Source organism: Pleurodeles waltl, chromosome 6 (genome assembly GCF_031143425.1).
Source record: "Pleurodeles waltl isolate 20211129_DDA chromosome 6, aPleWal1.hap1.20221129, whole genome shotgun sequence".
Lineage (NCBI taxonomy): Eukaryota > Metazoa > Chordata > Amphibia > Caudata > Salamandridae > Pleurodeles > Pleurodeles waltl.
In genome coordinates, this window is record NC_090445.1 from 487,575,837 (window position 1) to 487,593,198 (window position 17,362).

Genomic DNA, 17,362 nt, shown 5'->3' on the forward strand with positions numbered 1-17,362 from the left:
TTTGCTGCAGTTGGAGCACATCTTTCCCTGGGCTGGGCCGTTTTCTACGTGGTGTTCCTCTCGCCTACAGTTCATTCATCGAGGGATGGTGTGTGCGGCTAGCTTGCGGCATGTACCTTTCGTTCTAGTGGATACAGTTTCCACTTTAACAACTGGCACCTTGTCATTGCTGGGGCCTTGGGTCAGGGCTCTGTTTTACTCTGCGGCCCGTGCCGCTGATAGATCGTGTGACTGTGCCAGAATGAAGATACCAAGACTGATGTTGGGTTGCCTCAAGATCACACCCTGGAGAGTCTTGGACCGACATCCTTGGATGATCTTTGCTCGAATCTCCTTTGGTTGGTCATCAGTAGTGCAGGTGCTGGCCAATTTGTGGACGTAAAAGTTGTCAATTGACTCCCCTTCGCATTGCCGCACTTGGTGTAGCTTAACCTAAAGCTCAGGTTCAGTTGGAGGTCGAAGTGAGCATTGAGGGCCCTCATAGTGTCATTGTCGCCATCATACACAGCTGTGTTAGGTAGATTGTAGATCTCCCCCACATAATGGAGTAGAATCGAGCACTTGAGGGCACCATCAGGTTTGCTGGTGGCTTTGAAGTATTTGCTCAGCTGACCCACCCATGTCTTTAATCTAGGAGCAGCAGTGGCAGGAACTGCTAGCTCACTGAAGGGTTGAAACACTACCACCAGGTTGTGCTGCAGATGGGCTGCTGGTATAGGTGGCGTTGAGGGACATGCAGTGTTGGAATCATCTGCCGCAGTACGTGGATCACTTGACCTGCACAATAGTTGAGGGAGCTGTAACCATACCTCTTATGATGGCTTGGAGCAGCTGGTCAACATCTAGGGATGCTGCATAGTACGAGGTTGGATTGCAGCAGGCCTGTGTAGGAGAAGATGTCCCCCTCGACTCAATGGATCTGTGCTGGCAGTATCCCCCTCCTCCTTGCAAGTGCCCCGCACTGCTTCCTCAGCAAAGAGTGCTCGAGCACTGGGGCAGGTTCACCATTTGAGGGCAGGGAGGCCGATGGAAGCTGTGTTCTGGCCATGCCCCAATGTGGGGTGGAACCACTCAACAAGACAAACTAAGAGCACAGGCATGACATTCGTGGCCATTGCACAGACAGAGCCATGAGGATGGAGCTGCGGAGAGCTGCTGTGAAGAAATGGTAAGATCAAAGCGGCTGTAGCTGCCAGGTGCTTACTCATTGCCAGTGTTGCACCCTGTTAATAGGCAGCCACGCAGCAGAAAATGCCAGAGCACAGACTCACACACCATGCAGTTACTTGAATGCGGGCAAAGACCCAGAACTAGCTTTCGCCCTTTTATTTATAACCTCTGGTCACACCCGGCTGGAGGCTGAGGTGCAGCACATCTGGGTCAGGGGTTTGGGGCATAGTGGCCGGGTTGCTCACTACAGCTAGGAAGTCTGGGTAAGTAGTGAGCATAATTGTAGTGTTTCAGACAGGTTGGTGAAAAGGCAACAAATCAGACACATAAGACATTAGATAACAGAAACAAGAACAAGTCAGCATTGGCATAATGAGCATTTCAAAAAATAAAAAAGAGCAAGAAAGTCAACAGAGGATGAAGGAAGTAAAGTGGATCAGAAGCAGTGGGAGCATTATAAGAGATACAAATTCCATGTTAAATATAGATTGAATACATTTAGAACATGGAAATGCTCCCCATTTCCACTGTTTACAGGCAGGAAGGCTGTTGTGGGGGCGAGTCAGTGGACATGACTTGGAACAATCCTCCAAAATTGCTCCTATGCTCTGATGTGAGCACTGGCGCATGATGTCACCAGGCTCTTACACCGGTGCTGCACCTGCTCACCACTTCCTGCAAAGTGCAAGCGTGAGAGAGTTTCTAACCAGTTTCCATCCTGAGGCAGCAGAGGCATTAGGCAAGAGCTTCTGAGGCAGTGTGCCAGCAGCAGATGCAGTGGGGCATGGTTGGGAAGTGGCTCCAGAGGGGCTGCCCAGAGCAGCCACTAAGCAATCTCGGATCTGCAAGGGATGTTGGTGAGTTTGTATAAAGTGGAGATACCAGTTCTGTTCCTGTACGGTTGGGAGTTTATAACTCCTCCTCTGACATTTTGGCCCTCATTACAACCCTGGCGGTCGGCGGAGAAGCGGCGGTCTTACCGCCAACAGGTTGGCGGTAAAAAAAATTGAATTATGACCATGGCGGTTACCGCCATGGTCATCCGCCACTTCTCCGATCCGACCGCCAGGGCGGAGACGACCGCTGGGCTGGAGACCTGGGTCTCCAGCCCGGCGGTCGTCACAATACCGCCGGCGGTATCATGACCCGGCTGACCGCCATGGATTTCATGGGGTTTGGAACTGCCATGAAATCCATGGCGGTAAGCACTATCAGTGCCAGGGAATTCCTACCCTGGCACTGATAGGGGACTCCCCCACCCCCACCCGAGTCCTTCCCCTACACCCCCCACCACCCCTGCCACCCCCAAAGGTGGCAGGACCCCCCTCCCCACATCTACCCCCAACATTACATTACACATACACACCCGACACGCACGCAGGCACCACCAACACACATGCAGGCACACACACCAACATACATGCCAACTGCCACACACACAGTCATACGCACACACCCACATTCAGACATACACACACACACATCCATACAGACATACATACAGACAGACACGCACTCATTTCCAAACACACAACACCCCTGCATGCATACACGCACTCACACACCCCCTCTACATACACACTCGCACACCCCCATGCACGCACACAACACACAACAGCCCCCCACCCCCCTCCCCTAACGGACGATCAACTTACCTGGTCCGTTGATCCTCCGGGAGGGGACGGGATCCATGGGGGCTGCTCCGCCGCCACCACACCGTCAACAGAACACCGCCACGCTGAATCACAGAACGTGATTCGGTGGGCGGTGTTCTGTTGACGTGGCGGTGGAGGTGGAGCAAACTCCACTTCCCCGCCGCCCGCCAGTATGGCTGCTGGCGGCTCTCCCTCCAGAAAAGGACGGAGGGCTGCCAGCAGTCATAATACGCCGAGCGGAAAACCGCCACCACTGGCGGTCTTCAGCACGGCGGTCCCTCTGCATTCTTGTGAAAAGACCGCCGAGGTCGAAATTACCCCCTTTGTTTGGTTCAAGAATAGGGAGTGGGTGTTCTTGGGCAAAGGAAGAGAGACCAGAGGTGAAACCTGCTCAGAAGCAGTGGAACCTGATGCACTAAACTGAAGGTAAAAGGCAAGTGAGAAAAGGAAGGAGTGCTTCTCAACGCCTCTCCCATTCCCCAATTAAGCAGCACTGTGGAGGGTAGCAAAGGGAATAAGGAATTGTCCCTAACCTCCCACTGGGCCAAACAAACACTGTGGGTGCAATAAGGATAGGAAAAGGAATATTGAGTTGGGCCACTGAGTGATGGGGAATAAAAGGGGGAAACAGTGGTGACAAAGCTGTCCGCAGTGGGCAACAATCGAAGCTATGATGATATAGTAGGCAGAGGGTAATCAGAAAAAGAATGCAACGCTGGATAAAGTGGATGAGGCTACAGCAAAGATGTGGGTCAATGGTCCGGGAGCCAGTGAGGTGGAAGAAGAAGAGATTATAGAGGTCCCAGAGACATACTTACCTCTGTCAAACGAGGATGGGCAGATATCTAGTGGGAGTGATGAGGACCTTGGAGAAGAGTGGAATTGCAAGAAAGCAAAGGGGGTAGCAGAGGAAAGTACAGCTTGTGGGAGCAATTTAGGTGAGTGGGGGAGAAGGAGAGAAAGGTGAGAGGTGGACGCAGAAGGGAGAGGCAAAGGAAAACAATACCAAATGGTGCAGCAGGAAGGAAAGGTATGCAGCTTGAATAAAGGATTATAGACTGCAGTTGATAGAAGTGCAGTGGAAGCCCAGGGCTGACTTCCACCGAGGAAAAGTTTAAGGCCTTTAGGAGATGAGGCGAATTAACAAGATGGGAAGGTAGAGATAGCAAGGTGATAGCAAGGGGGCACTTGGGATGTGGGAGCAGAGGCAAAGGGGGTAGCAGATCAGAAGCAGTGAAGAGAGTGGAGTAGAACTTAAACGGGTCCAGAACTCAAAAGGCAGGAAACAGCAAGAAAGAGGAGTGTGGCCTGAGGTTGAAGAGCAACAGCAGTATGTTAAAACAAGCATCATTGAAGATTTATTTAGATATCATAAATAGCTAAGGAAAACAGATGGACAAGGGAGGGAAGAGCCAAAATGCCGGTAAGGAACATACCAAGAAGTACTTCCTACGAACAGGGACAGCTATGAAAAGAGGTATGTTCAGATATTATCTTTGTTTTGGGAGCAGTTGCACTCACTGTTACTGGGGCCTAAGGAAGAAGATTCTGACATGAGAGCACATCACATGATCTGAGAGAAAAGGTGGTGCAGCGATAGTAATGTAGCATGTTTATGCTGTTGCCAGGAGTGGGAGAGAAGTGGGTCAATCCAGAGAAAAAGCGGCCTACGAAGAAGGTCAATCGGACTTTCCTAAGCCTGAGATCAGGTTTGACTGTTATGAACTTCATCCTCCTCCAGGGCAAGCAGTAAATGGCATTTTGCCTACAAAATAATGGGGAGTACAGTAAGGAAATGTATGTGCATAATAAAGCCAGTGGTGGGTGAGGTATGTATGATGAAAAGTTTAGGCGATATAAGAACACTCTAAAGCTGTGGCAAGGGGGACAATGAGATTTGAATGAGCACTTTGATTAAGAACAATTTGCAGGGAGCTTTTGGGAGACAAAAGTAGAGCCACATCCAATGGAAAATAATCTGCTGTTTATTTGCGGGCAGTGACTTCTGCGGCAGAGTTGCAGGATTTAGCATGCATACACCTAGTCAGGAGCGGCTCCTCCATGAGAGCGAAGGAGCATCGCCTGCTGAAAAAATGCCCCAGAGCAGGTGAAAAAGAAAATGGTAATAAAGTTTATTTAGTGCCATTTTATTTTTCAGAATCCCGTCCTGAACCCAGGGGGCAATTGAGGGGGCAATTGCTGCTGAGTGGCAGCAGAGAAGGAATGTACACTTATGTTTGAAGTGCGCATGTCCCTTTGGCTGGCTGGCTGTATTGCGATGGCTAGCCACACATGCACATTTTCAACTTCTCTAACCCAGTTGTCTTAACACAGGTGGATTACAGAAAACACAGGCCTCCAGTGCTCTGATGAGCGCTAAGAGAGGCTGATCCCTCAAATCTTGACGTTTCTTTTATGTTGTTTACCAGCATGAGAGCAGTGCCAGGATTGGGTAGTGCAGTTTCCTGGGTCCGGAGCTTTGAGGAGAGAAGACACCGGAGCAAGGAGGATGTCATGGCAAGTCAGGAAGGTAAGTGCCATTTTTAAAATTATTATATTAATGCCACCCATATTTTGCCTACTCCGTCACTCTAAATACACAACAGCTTCCACTGCACCTAGTGCTGTTATCCACAACCCTTAAGCAAATGTTTCAAGGGTGGATTGAAAGACGCACAGAGCAGCAGTGATAGGCAAGAGAAAGGAGTTGTAGGCTATAAGTCCTCTGGCATTTGTCGACAGTGGGGTCGTAGCATAAAATTATACTGGGTGTTGCCAAAGGATGGTATAAGCTCTCAGCACTCTTGAGAGAGATAACAGCCAGCTAATGCTTCATGGATAAAGGGATATGCTTTGGGCAGTAAGGGGGGATTCCTTTGACTTGCTTATCCCTGCTAGATGTGATTCTTTTATGATTGCTAGGATAAAATGTGGTTGGCTGGTAGTTTCAGTAGCCTGCTCCTGCCTATATTATACTGAATGCCAAGGAAATTATTGCATCTGTCATCAAACCCAGAGCGGCGCATTGACATTCCAAACAGGATTTATAACATCATTATGGGGACTTGTGGGAACATTCCTTCCTTGTAATTTCCTATAAAGATTCATGGCAGAGGGGTGGATTATCAGGGACCTCCATCTCAGGAGAAGTAACTGTGCAAGGCTGTTCTATGACCGTGTTCCTCTTTTATATTTCAAATGGTAATGACCAAAACATTGGTGTTTTCTCCATTCATTCATATGATGCAATAACATTAAAATGGTTGTAGCCATAAAACCTACACAAGTGTTGTGTTTTCCTATACATTTGTGGAACGGTGTATGAATAATTTTAAGATTTGCATACGGGGTGGCCAGGTGGGGGACGAGGTGCAACAGCTCAGCCCACCTCATCACTGTAGTTGGCATAGGTGCGGGGGATTAGGAGACTTGAACCACACAGCAGTTGGAGCGTACAGAACAGACAGCTTCCCTGATAAGGTATGCAGGAGTGCTGAGATTAAACAAACATGTTTAGATGATTGCAAAGGAGAAGTTTCTTTAAAATTAATAGGAAGAAGAATTCATAACATAAGCAAGCATTGGCAAAGCCAATAGGTCTTGCCTATACAAGAGCTATTGGCTTTGACAATGTGTTTTGCCATGGTGTACATCAGTGTGGCTGCTGCTCAGCATGTCTAAAAGTTAGTGGTGTGGAATGTCAGAGTGGAATAGGGAGTAGAGTGTCGTAGAGTTGAGTAGAGAGGAGTAGAGGTCAGTGGCTCACTGACACAGAGGCCCTCATTTGGGCTTTGGCAGTCAATTTCACTAGCCGCCAATGCCCAATCTGCCAGAAGACTGCCAGTGCTGGCGGTCAGCAGACCGCCATATTACGAGTGCTGGCTGCTTTCCGCCATTATTGAGATGGAAAGGAGCCAGCAGTTGTGCTGGTGGTTGGTGCTCCAGAGGCGGGTCCCTCGCCGGCACCGCCACGCAAGCAGGACTCCACCCCACGTTATTACAAGCCATAATACAGCTTGGCAGAGTCCTGCTGGCATGGTGGTGGCGGCGAGGGAAGACTGCCAGGACCCATCCCCTCCCGGACATCCCTCTTGACTGAGGAGTTAAGTGGGTGTCCGAAGGGGGGGTGGTCTGTGTGTTTGGGTGTGTGTGTGTGTGTGCATGTTTGCGGAGGGGATGCTGAATGCGTGCGTGTATGCGAGTGAATGTGAATGTGTGTGTGCGTGTATGTGCTCATAAATGGGGTGTCACTGTTGATGAATGTGAGTTAATGGGTGTGTATGAGTGCATGTATGCGTATGCTGAACTGGTGTGTATGCATGAGTGCCTGTAGGGGTGTGGGGGGGTGTGAGTGTGTGGATGGGTGGGGGGATGTGTGCAGACATGTATGTATGTGTGTGCCAGCAACAGCGATGAAGATTCCTATCGCCAGGTGCGTGATCGCCAGGGTTTCGTGGGGGGGGGGGTGACCGCCATGGAATACCTGGCGGTTTGCAGCCTCACTCAGCCTGCTGCCGATTTGGAGGTGCTCCCCACCGCAGTGCCACAGCAGTGCGACCACACCGGCGGGCCTGGTAGGGTTGTGGAAGCTTGGCATCTGCCAAGTCTCACAACTCTTAGTGTGGCGGTACTTACTGCCAGCTCCGCGGCGGTAGGACTGCCACGGCAAAGCTGGCGGTCTCATGACTGCCAGCCTCGTAATGAGAGCCACAGTGACATAGAGTGGAGTGGGGTGGAATAGGGTGGAGTGGGTTCGAGTGGACTGAGGTAGTGGGATGGATTGGATTGGAGTAGGGTGGGGTGAATTGGATTGAGGTACAGTGTGGTGATTGAGTGGAGTGGGTTGTATTGGTGTGGACCTGATTGGAGTGGGGTGGATTGAAATAGGTGAGCTGGATTGGACTGGGGTGGATGGGAGTGGGGTGGATTAGATTGGGGTGGGTGGTTTGGATTGGAGTGATAGGGATAAGGTGGCGTTGGTTGGATTGGGGTGGGGTGTAGTGGATTGGAGTGGGGTTGGATGGAAAGGGGTGGATTAGATTGGATTTGAGTGGGGTCGACTGAATTGGAGTGGGGTTGGCTGGGCTGGAATGGAATGGGGTGGATTGGAGTGGGGTGGATTGGGTTGGATTGGACTGAAGTGGGATGGATTGGATTGGATTGGAGTGGAGTGGATTGGGCTGGAGTAGAATGGGGTGGGGTGGATTGCAGTGGGCTGGATTTGATTGGAATGAAGTGGGATGGACTGGATTGGAGTGGGATGGACTGGAGTGGAGTGGACTGGATGGATAGGATTGAAGTCAGGTTGAGTGAACTGGGATGTGGGGTGGATTGGTTTGGCATAAAGTGGGGTGGATTGGAGTAGAGTGTGGTGGATTGGAGTGAGTGGGGTCGACCTGAGTGGGTTGAGTGGAGTGGGGTGGATTGGAATGGAGTAGGGTGGATTGAAATGAGGTGGGGTGGATTGTATTGGGGTGTGGTGGGCTGCAGTTGGGTCGATTGGAGTGGGGTGGGTGTGTTGGACTTCATTGGGGTGGACGGGATTGGGATGGGTTAGAGTTGGGTGGATTTCAGTGAGGTGGGATGGATTTGAGTTGGGTGGATGGATTGGATTGGAGTGGGGTGGACTGAACTGGGATAAGGTGGGGTGGATTGGGGTGCGGTGGGGTAGAGTGTACTGAAGTTGAGTGGAGTGGATTGAATTGGTGTGGGGTGAAGTGGATTGGACTGAGGTGGATTGTATTGGAATGTGATGGATTGGGGTGGGGTAGGCTGAATGGATTGGCGTGAGGTGGCCTGAACTGGGATGGGGTGGATTAGAATGGATTACAGTGGGGTGGATTGAAGTGGAGCGGATTGAAATGGGGTGTGGTGGATTTGGGTGGGGTGGATAGGAATGGGGTGGACTGCAGTGAGCTGGATTGGATTGGAGAGTGGTAAATTGGACTGGACTGGGGTAAACTGGATTGGAGTGGGGTGGATCAGACTGAGGTGGATTGCATCAGGTGAGGTGGATCAATCAATCAATCAGTATTTGTAAAGTGCAGCTACTCACCCGTGGTGGTCTCAAGGCACTGCATGAGGGTCTCAAGGCGCTGTTATTTGGGTGGGGAGGTGTGGATTGAAGTGGAGTAGATTGGAGTAAAGTGAAATGGATTGAGTGGGGTGGAGTGGGGCGGATTGGGGTGGGGTGGATGGATTGGAGTTGAGTAGATTGAAGTGAGATGGATGGATTGGATTGAGTGGGGTGAACCGGGTGGAGTGGATTAGGGTGTGGTGGGGAGGATTAGGGTGGGGGTCAGGTGGATTGGATTGAGTGTGGTGGATTGAGGTGAATTGGATAGGGGTGGGGTGGATTGGACCGTGGTAGGTGGATTGGATTGGAGTGGGGTGGGTGGATTTGAGTGGAGTGGGTTGTAGTGGAGGGCGGTGGATTGGATTGGAGATGGTTGGAGTGGAGTGGGTGGATTGGATTTGAGTGGTGTGGGTTGGAATGGTATGTGGTGGACTGGATTGGGGTGGGGTGGATTGATAGGAAAGGGGTGGTCTGGATTGGAGTGTGATAGATTAAGGTGGATTGAAGTGGGCTGGAATGGACTGGAGTATGGTGGTTTAATGATTACTGGAGTAGGGGGAGTGAAAGTGAATTGTACTGGAGTGGGATGGATTGGGTTGGTGTGGGTGGATTGGATTGGAGTGAGGTGAATTGGGTGGCAGTGGACTTGATTGGAGTGGGGGATTGAGTAGGAGGACTGGGTTGAGTTAGAATGAATTGGAGCGATGTGGATTGGATTGGAGTGGGTGGGGTAGATCAGAATGGAGTGGGGTGGATCAACTGGAGTGGGGTGGATTGGACTGGATTGGGGTGGGGAGGATTGGGTTGGGGTGAGGTGCATTGGATTGGAGTGGGGTAGATTGACTAGGCTAGATTGGGGTGGATTGGATTGGTGTGGGGTGGATTAAATTGGGATGAGGTGGATTGGATTGGAGTGGGGTAGATTGTTTTAGATTGGAGTGAGTTGTTCGGGATTGGAGTGAGGCAGGGTGGAGTACAGCAGGTTTGAGTAGGACAGGTTGGAGAGGGGCAGATTGTTTTGGATTAAAGTGAGGCAGATTGGAGTTGGGCAGGTTGTTTTTAATTGAAGTGGGGTAGACTGGGTTGGGGCAGATTGTTTTGGATTGGAGTGGGACAGATTGTTTTGGAATGGAGTGGGACAGATTGTTTTGGAATGGAGTGGGGCAGATTGTTTTGGATTTGAGTGGGGTCGATTGGAGTGGGGCAGATTGTTTTGGATTGGAGTAGGGCAGATTGAAGTGGGGCGGATTGGCATGGGACATATTGCTTTGGATTGGAGTGGGGTAGACTGGAGTGGGGCAGGTTGTTTTGGACTATAGTGAGGCAGATTGTATTAGGGTGGATTGGGGAAGGTGGACTAGATTGGAGTGGGGTGGTTTTGAAGTGGGGTGGATTGGGTTAGTGCGGGTGGTGTGAACTGGATGGGAGTCTGGTGGATTTGATGGGAGTGGGTGAAATGGGATGGAGTGGGGCGGATTGGATTGGGGTGAGGTGGATTGGATTGGATTGGAGGATTGGAGTGGGGTGTACTGTTGTGGACTGGAGTGGGATAGACTGGAGTGTGGCAGATTGTTATTGATTGGAGTGGGTCAGACTGGCAAGAGGTGGATTTGAATGGGGCAGATTGTTTTTGGACTGGAGTGGAGCTGATTGGAGTGGGGCAGATTGCTTTGTATTAAAGTTGGGCAGATTGGAGTGAAGCGGACTGGAGTGGGGCGAAATGTTTTGGATTGCAGTGAGGCAGATTGCAGTGGGGCAGATTGTTTTGGATTGAAGTGCAGCAGTTTGCAGTGGGGCAGACTGGAGAGGGGCAGATTCGATTGGGACAGATTGTTTTGGATTGGAGTGGGGCAGAATGAAGTTGGGCAGATTGGAGTGGGGCAGACTGCTTTGTATTAAAGTTGGGTAGATTGGAGTGAGGCAGATTAGAGTGGGGCAGATTGTTTTTGATTGGAGTGGGGCAGATTGTTTTGAATTGCTGTGGGGCAGATTGGAGAGGGGAAGATTGTTTTGGATTGGAGTGCAGCAGATTGCAGCCCTTTAGTGTACACAGTAGAGTTTCGCTAGCCAGACGCATGCGCTAGCACATGCACTCGCAAGCTCGACCCTAAAAAGGGAGGGGGATTCAGATTCTGGGAGCATGGGGTTCTCATTCAGAACTTAGAATACCAAATATGGTCACAGCTGCCACGCTAAATTGGAAAGAATTAAAATACTGTTTGCAGTCATCAGATAGCAAGATTGGTAGTGGTACTTACTTTTGCCTGCCCCCCTCTAAACAGGAAATCACAACTATGAAAGGAGCCGACGCGTCACCGGTCTCTTTTTTTTCTACAATAGTTGCATTACCAATGTCCTCTAAAACAGGCTGTTAGCCACGATACATGATATAGTGCATGTGCTTAAGAAAAACAGGTGAGCACTGCATCACAGTTTCTATAACGAAAAATAGAGCATCCTTTACGGCTCAAGGTTACTAGATGATTCAATGGATTCCCTAGATTAGGTGTTTCAGGGCAGTAACGTTCACTGTTTTGTTGAGCAATCTAAATCTGTAAGACATAAACACTAAGGGCCCGTTTTAGACTTTAGTGGACAGGGTACTCAATACCAGCAGCAGCAGTATAGTCTGTCCACCATATTTTCGGTCTTCCCACCCAATTTTTAGTCCGGTGGACTGCCATGTTTTTGCCGACTGAGTAAAATTGACTCCATTGGCATAAACCTTTCTCCAATGACCCGAAGCAGTATGGACATGCATATGATAGCCATTCAACTATCCGTCCTATTTACAGTGGACAATCGGATGGCTTTTTTTTTAACTGTCTGTCACCGCCAAGATATCCTGTTGGTGAGGGAGTGTATAAATTAAAAAAAGATCCCCACACCATGGAAGAAAACTCCCATGATGTTGGAGTCATTAGTTTCTACTTTTCCAAAAAGAAACTCCCCTTTGCACTACAAGGGGCATCCCAGAAATGGTATATTGGCATTTACCTGCTACAACCTATGGTTTTCTTAAGCAAAGCATTAACTACTAACAACGACTAACAGAGCTTTGTTACTAAAAATAATACTTCTTCTTGAGGGAGACACCTTATAGGAGCAGCACATTTCCAATGTATGAAACGTTTCAAAGTAAATTTAAGCATAGCGTTTTCTACTGGAAAGGTAATCTGCCAGAGATCATGCACACATCTGTGCACTATGATGGATAGGTGGGTGCCGGGTAATAGGAAGCCTGTTTGTGCGCCAGCACTGGTGAGGACTTTAACTTAGTAGATAAGGCTCTGCGAAGCTCTCTCCCCTAACACTACACAGCGCACCAACTTTGAGTGCTGTGCTGTGTTACACTACGATTTTTTACAAATTCGTCCCATGACATCCATTGTGTCAAGGAGCCATATATTACAAATAATGTGACTGACTGCCAGGCAATTCTTGGGGTATCTTACACTCAGAGGTATTAGAGGTATTTTAAAGGAAGTCATTCTGAAAGGGAAACCACATTTTTGGGGCAGCTACAACTGTGCCTACTTATTTGACAATCTTAACCCACATACTGATTTACAAATTCAAAAGTGGTAAGACAATTTTTAGACAAAAATGGTGAGGCTTGGATAAGAGGCAATGGCCATGGATATATGATTTTAAGTGTAAACTTTGTTTCAGCATGGCTGTAAATGAATGACTTATGCACAGAACAATGATTATATGTCCCACTCTTTCTCAATACATGGTCTCACCGTCAATCCTCTGGTTCTGCAACGTAGTCACGCCAGAAAGGGACTCAACTGGGCTGAATCGAACCTAAGAGACAAACATATAACATGTTAGGTTCTATATACTTAATGTTTGTTCCCATCAAAGTATGTGTTGCCACCTTCTCTCTCAGTCTCAAGGTAGCGCTGTTGGTCATTGCTGATCAAGTTGTCCGCGTAGGATGGTCCTTTGGGGGTGGCCTAAAGTACAAGGAAGGTAGTCGGAACAGACACCGAACCTGTACATCACAGGAAGCCAAGGATGCGGGACACCACAGCCCTCGCACAGGACTTTAATAGAAGAGATTTACTATGCGCTCTATGCAAGTCAGATCTCCTGTGTATCCATCACTGGGGCCCTCTGTATATGCACTTCCTATACCTTTTCCTTTACTTCGTTTATTTCTTATTTCTGTTTTAATGTGGATCCGTGGGTAAGGCAATCGCTGTTGACGTGTACGTGACTCGCGGGTCACAGGTTCAGTCCGGACCCCTCCCCCAAAGGTCCACCCTTCATTACCTCCTTCCAAGCTCAAAGAAATGAGTGCAACGTGAGACTGGCAACAGTAAATACACAGTAAGGGGGTTATTCTAACTTTGGAGGAGTGTTAATCCGTCCCAAAAGTGACGGTAAAGTGACGGATATACCACCAGCCGTATTACGAGTTCCATAGGATATAATGGACTCGTAATACGGCTGGTGGTAAATCCGTCACTTTTCCGTCACTTTTGGGACGGATTAACACCTCCTCCAAAGTTAGAATAACCCCCTAAGTGTGGTAAAGCCGCAGTACAAAGAAGACATTTCCTGCTGAACTATTGAGGCTTTATCTCTACAAAAAAGAGTGACCCTTTTGTATCCTGCTGTTTTTATAACTAGGATCAAAGCGATTCTTTCAGCCCGTGGCAGGAATTCTCACACCTCTTTAAAATCAGCGAGCACATGGTAAGTGCTGGGCCTTTCCTTCCACAGAAGCTTAAAAGCTCAAAGAGGCCCCTGCAGAAGTACCTATGACAGTGGTGGTGGGGCACAAGAAGATACAACAGCTCTATTCACTGTTCCTCTCCTCCCCACCCCCCAGGTTCATGTCATTCATCCAGCTTTGTATATAACAGGTGGGAAGTAACCACCAAGGTTACTGCAATAAATTCCTCCACATTAAAATCCCCAGACACCTGGTAGAAAATGTTATGTTCTCAGAAGGTGTCACAGTTTCAAACAGCTAACGATCTAAGACAAGAACTCCCAAATTTCTAAAAATCAAAGAAACAGATCAGAACTTACATTATACTGCAATGTCATGTACTAAGAGTAGCCCTAACTTTTTTGATAAGATGCCCTATGCTTCTTTTTACACTTTCTCCTTATTCCCTACCTCCGTAAGTAGAATGCTTCTGCGTTCACAAATTAGTGTGAGAAAGGCTGGTTGTTCATATATCCAACATCTGAGCATGGTCCCTAGCATATACTATGCGTCCCCATCACCCTATCACATCCTCAAAGAGAATGCTCTTGGCTAATCTTAACACAACCCTCAAAAAAGTGGCATAATGTATAACCAGGTCTTATTCATTTAAAAGAACAGAGAATTACTATTTTTAACACATGATCATCAGTGTTAACCCCTGCACAAATGCAAAGGGCCATTAGGTGTATATTTTTTCCAAAACGACTCCTAGGCGTTATTTGTTTACATCACAAAGGGACCTCCACATCACACTAGTAATTTGCTACAGAATTAACACTTAATAGAAGCACACATAGACCAGACAAATGAAAAGGTTTCCTTTTTAAATGCAGTAATATTTATTATTATTATTATTATCATTATTTTTATTATTGTTATTATTATTATTTAGTATACCTGTACGATTCCCTCTCTGTTACATTAAGTAAAGCTCCTATATCTATGGTAGCTATATCTTTTCAAGTGTAGTACTCTGATGCACGAAACGGCTTGGTTCACATTCCAAAAAAACAAATATCAAATAATACATTTTTTGTAAATTCTTACTGTCAAAAATGTATCAAACAAGCACCTGTTCAACCGTGCCAATCATCACTGCTATGTCAGGTAAAATGAAATAATTCACCAAACCTTATGACCTGACAATAATGAGGTTCTACATTTAATCCCTAACCATAGTCTTTTTCTTTCCAGATGCCAATATCTGTTAAACCCTTTCAAATGCATTATGCAATGTAGAAGTGAGATATAATACCATTCCACCGTGTGACGGATCAGCTTGAAACTCCTGGCAGTGCACGTCCGCTAGGTTCTGGAGGCGACCACGACTCACATGCGGGAAGGAGGCTGCACAATCATGTGCAAGGTACTGGTAGGCCTGCCATGTGCTACCAAAGTCGCTCGATCGCTCAATGAACATGCTGGTGGGTAGTGGCCCCTGGAAGAGAAGCAAGAGTAGAGAATTGGGAATATTTTACTGAGCACACCAAGGAAACAGTTACTGGAACAAAATGTAGAAACCTTCACTCTATATTTTGGATTAGTTGGGATAGTTTTGTATTGCACTCTGACTCACAACCAAAAACAAGGGCGATAAATGAAGTTTATCTCATTCACGTATCTCCAAACTAATGTGGCCTTTTATACTGAGAGCTTTAGGCCGTGTCCTTCCCCACTATAATAGTTATTTTATCCATTAATATAAATTGAAAACTGTTCTTTAACTCATAACACCCTTGCTTCTCAGTATAAGAGCTGTGTAATCTTCCCTCAATTCAGCCTAAACAAAATGTAATTAGCAGTTATAGAGACACATTTGTTTCATGCAACAGCACTCACAAACTCACAACAACAGAAGAGTAACTGTCTTTTAATGTGGTACAAAGAGAGAAATAGTGTTTACAAATCTCTTACATGGTGGGTCAGTTTGTAGATGTTCATGCTAAAACCATGTCCTAGACCTACTAATTTATTCTAATTTTACTAAAGAAAAAAAATCCAACAGCGCTTTACTTCTACTTATTTAGAATTCTACTGTACATGTTAAAAATAAATGTTGACATCATACTGAGAAAATAACGATTTTATTAAATAATTTCAACCTTCTTCGATAATGATAATTTTTATAACTTTTAAATTAACAATTCCAACTTTTAAGAATGCTTAAATAATGTTAATGTGGTTTTAAAAGAATAACCCGCATCTCAACATTTTAAAAATCATAATATTGCCCATACCTTGCAGTCTTCTAATCTAAACTGTACTTTTAAAATTTCAACATTTGCTAAACGTGTGTGTGTTCAAAATAAACAAACATGACTTGTAATTATTAAGTGCAAATTATTTTTTAACAATTCAAACATTTGAAAAAATCCTAAACAGTTTTGTACATTTTAAAAATAATTATTCTGACAATCTCTCGAACTCCCGTTATCTTTTAGCATTTTTAAAATGTCAACTACAACTTTGTAAAAAACTCATAATTAACAAGTGGGGCTTTTAAATAAATATATCAAATGCTTGCAAATGTACTGCTAATATATGTTTAATTAAGCATTTTGGATATTTTTAAGTTTTTATCGTTTTACTACATTCCTAAATTCTTCTTAGTGTATCAAACATCATACACAGAAATTTAAGAATATGAGAAGCTGTACCACTTGGCCCACAGTGTATAATCATTGCCATCAATATTACAAGTTCTCAGTGGTTGGTGCACTGACCAAGAGCTACCTGTGCATCAAGCAATCTATAACTTTTGGTTCATTATATATACAGTCTTCTGTCAGCTCGTCGGCTTTGTTCCCTCCTACGCCATTCATCTGTCTTGAACTATTGCCAACCTTTCTTCATCATCACCAACAATCTGTTTACTTGTCATGTTGAAACACATCATCTAAAGCTATAGGGCAGTGGTTATGTTTTTATGTCTACTTTTTGCACACAATGTCCTACAGAAAAAATATCAAATGTTCCCATTAAAATAGAAGTGCTGTAGCCAAGTGTAAAACCTACCCTAAAATCAAGCATGACCTCACTTAGCTGGAATTTTCCATCAAGATCCAGCTGTATAGAAACCTGGTTCACATCTAGAAAAGATAAGAGAAGACAAATCATCATCTCTACCTCAGCAAGACCAACAGTAATCCATCACAATTTCTGTTGTACAAGAATCTAAAAGAGGAGGCTTGGATATGCTCCATATGGAAATGTACATTGGAATCAGTAAAAAAGGGGTGTTAAAATGTGAGTATTTTTTAATTTCACAGTTTTATATGAAATTGCACAAAATTACTCTTTTCAAGTTTAAAATCTGGTTTACAGGTAGCTTGTCTGCCTACTGTCACACAAGGGTATACTTGAGGTAAACAAGTAATCCAAGATACCAGTAGGAGACCCCCGTCTCTCTGCAAGACATTTTCTGTGCAAACCAGTCTCCCATCAGGATAAAATTACATCAAATCGCCTAAGACAAATGAGTGGAAAATATCATGCAAGGCGAAATGCAGGAATTTTGCAGAATTCACAGGTGTAATTTAAATTTCGTTCAGTGCTAGACAATAACCAGGTGTTGTGGCATTTTGGAGAAATTATGGAGAAATAAGTGGTAGCTGTGATATGTGCGCATTATATTTATTTGCTCCTATGTATCCCCCTTGATGCACTGCTGGTTCATTATAAATGAAATGTATAGAATGTTATGTCTTTAAGGTCTGGACAGTTGCACTAGGA

General features: G+C 46.2%; 1 protein-coding gene across 1 annotated transcript in view; it reads right to left on the reverse strand.

Moving 5' to 3' along the window:
* The window catches only part of LAMB3 (laminin subunit beta 3), a 179,172-nt gene that overhangs the window by 83,463 nt on the left and 78,347 nt on the right, over nucleotides 1-17,362 (reverse strand). Inside the window, exons 5-7 of the mRNA XM_069238627.1 lie at nucleotides 16,646-16,719; nucleotides 14,886-15,068; nucleotides 12,648-12,711 (exon numbers count right to left, since the gene is read on the reverse strand). Of these exons, the coding sequence (XP_069094728.1) occupies nucleotides 12,648-12,711; nucleotides 14,886-15,068; nucleotides 16,646-16,719 (321 nt within the window). The remainder of the gene's footprint in view (nucleotides 1-12,647; nucleotides 12,712-14,885; nucleotides 15,069-16,645; nucleotides 16,720-17,362) is intronic.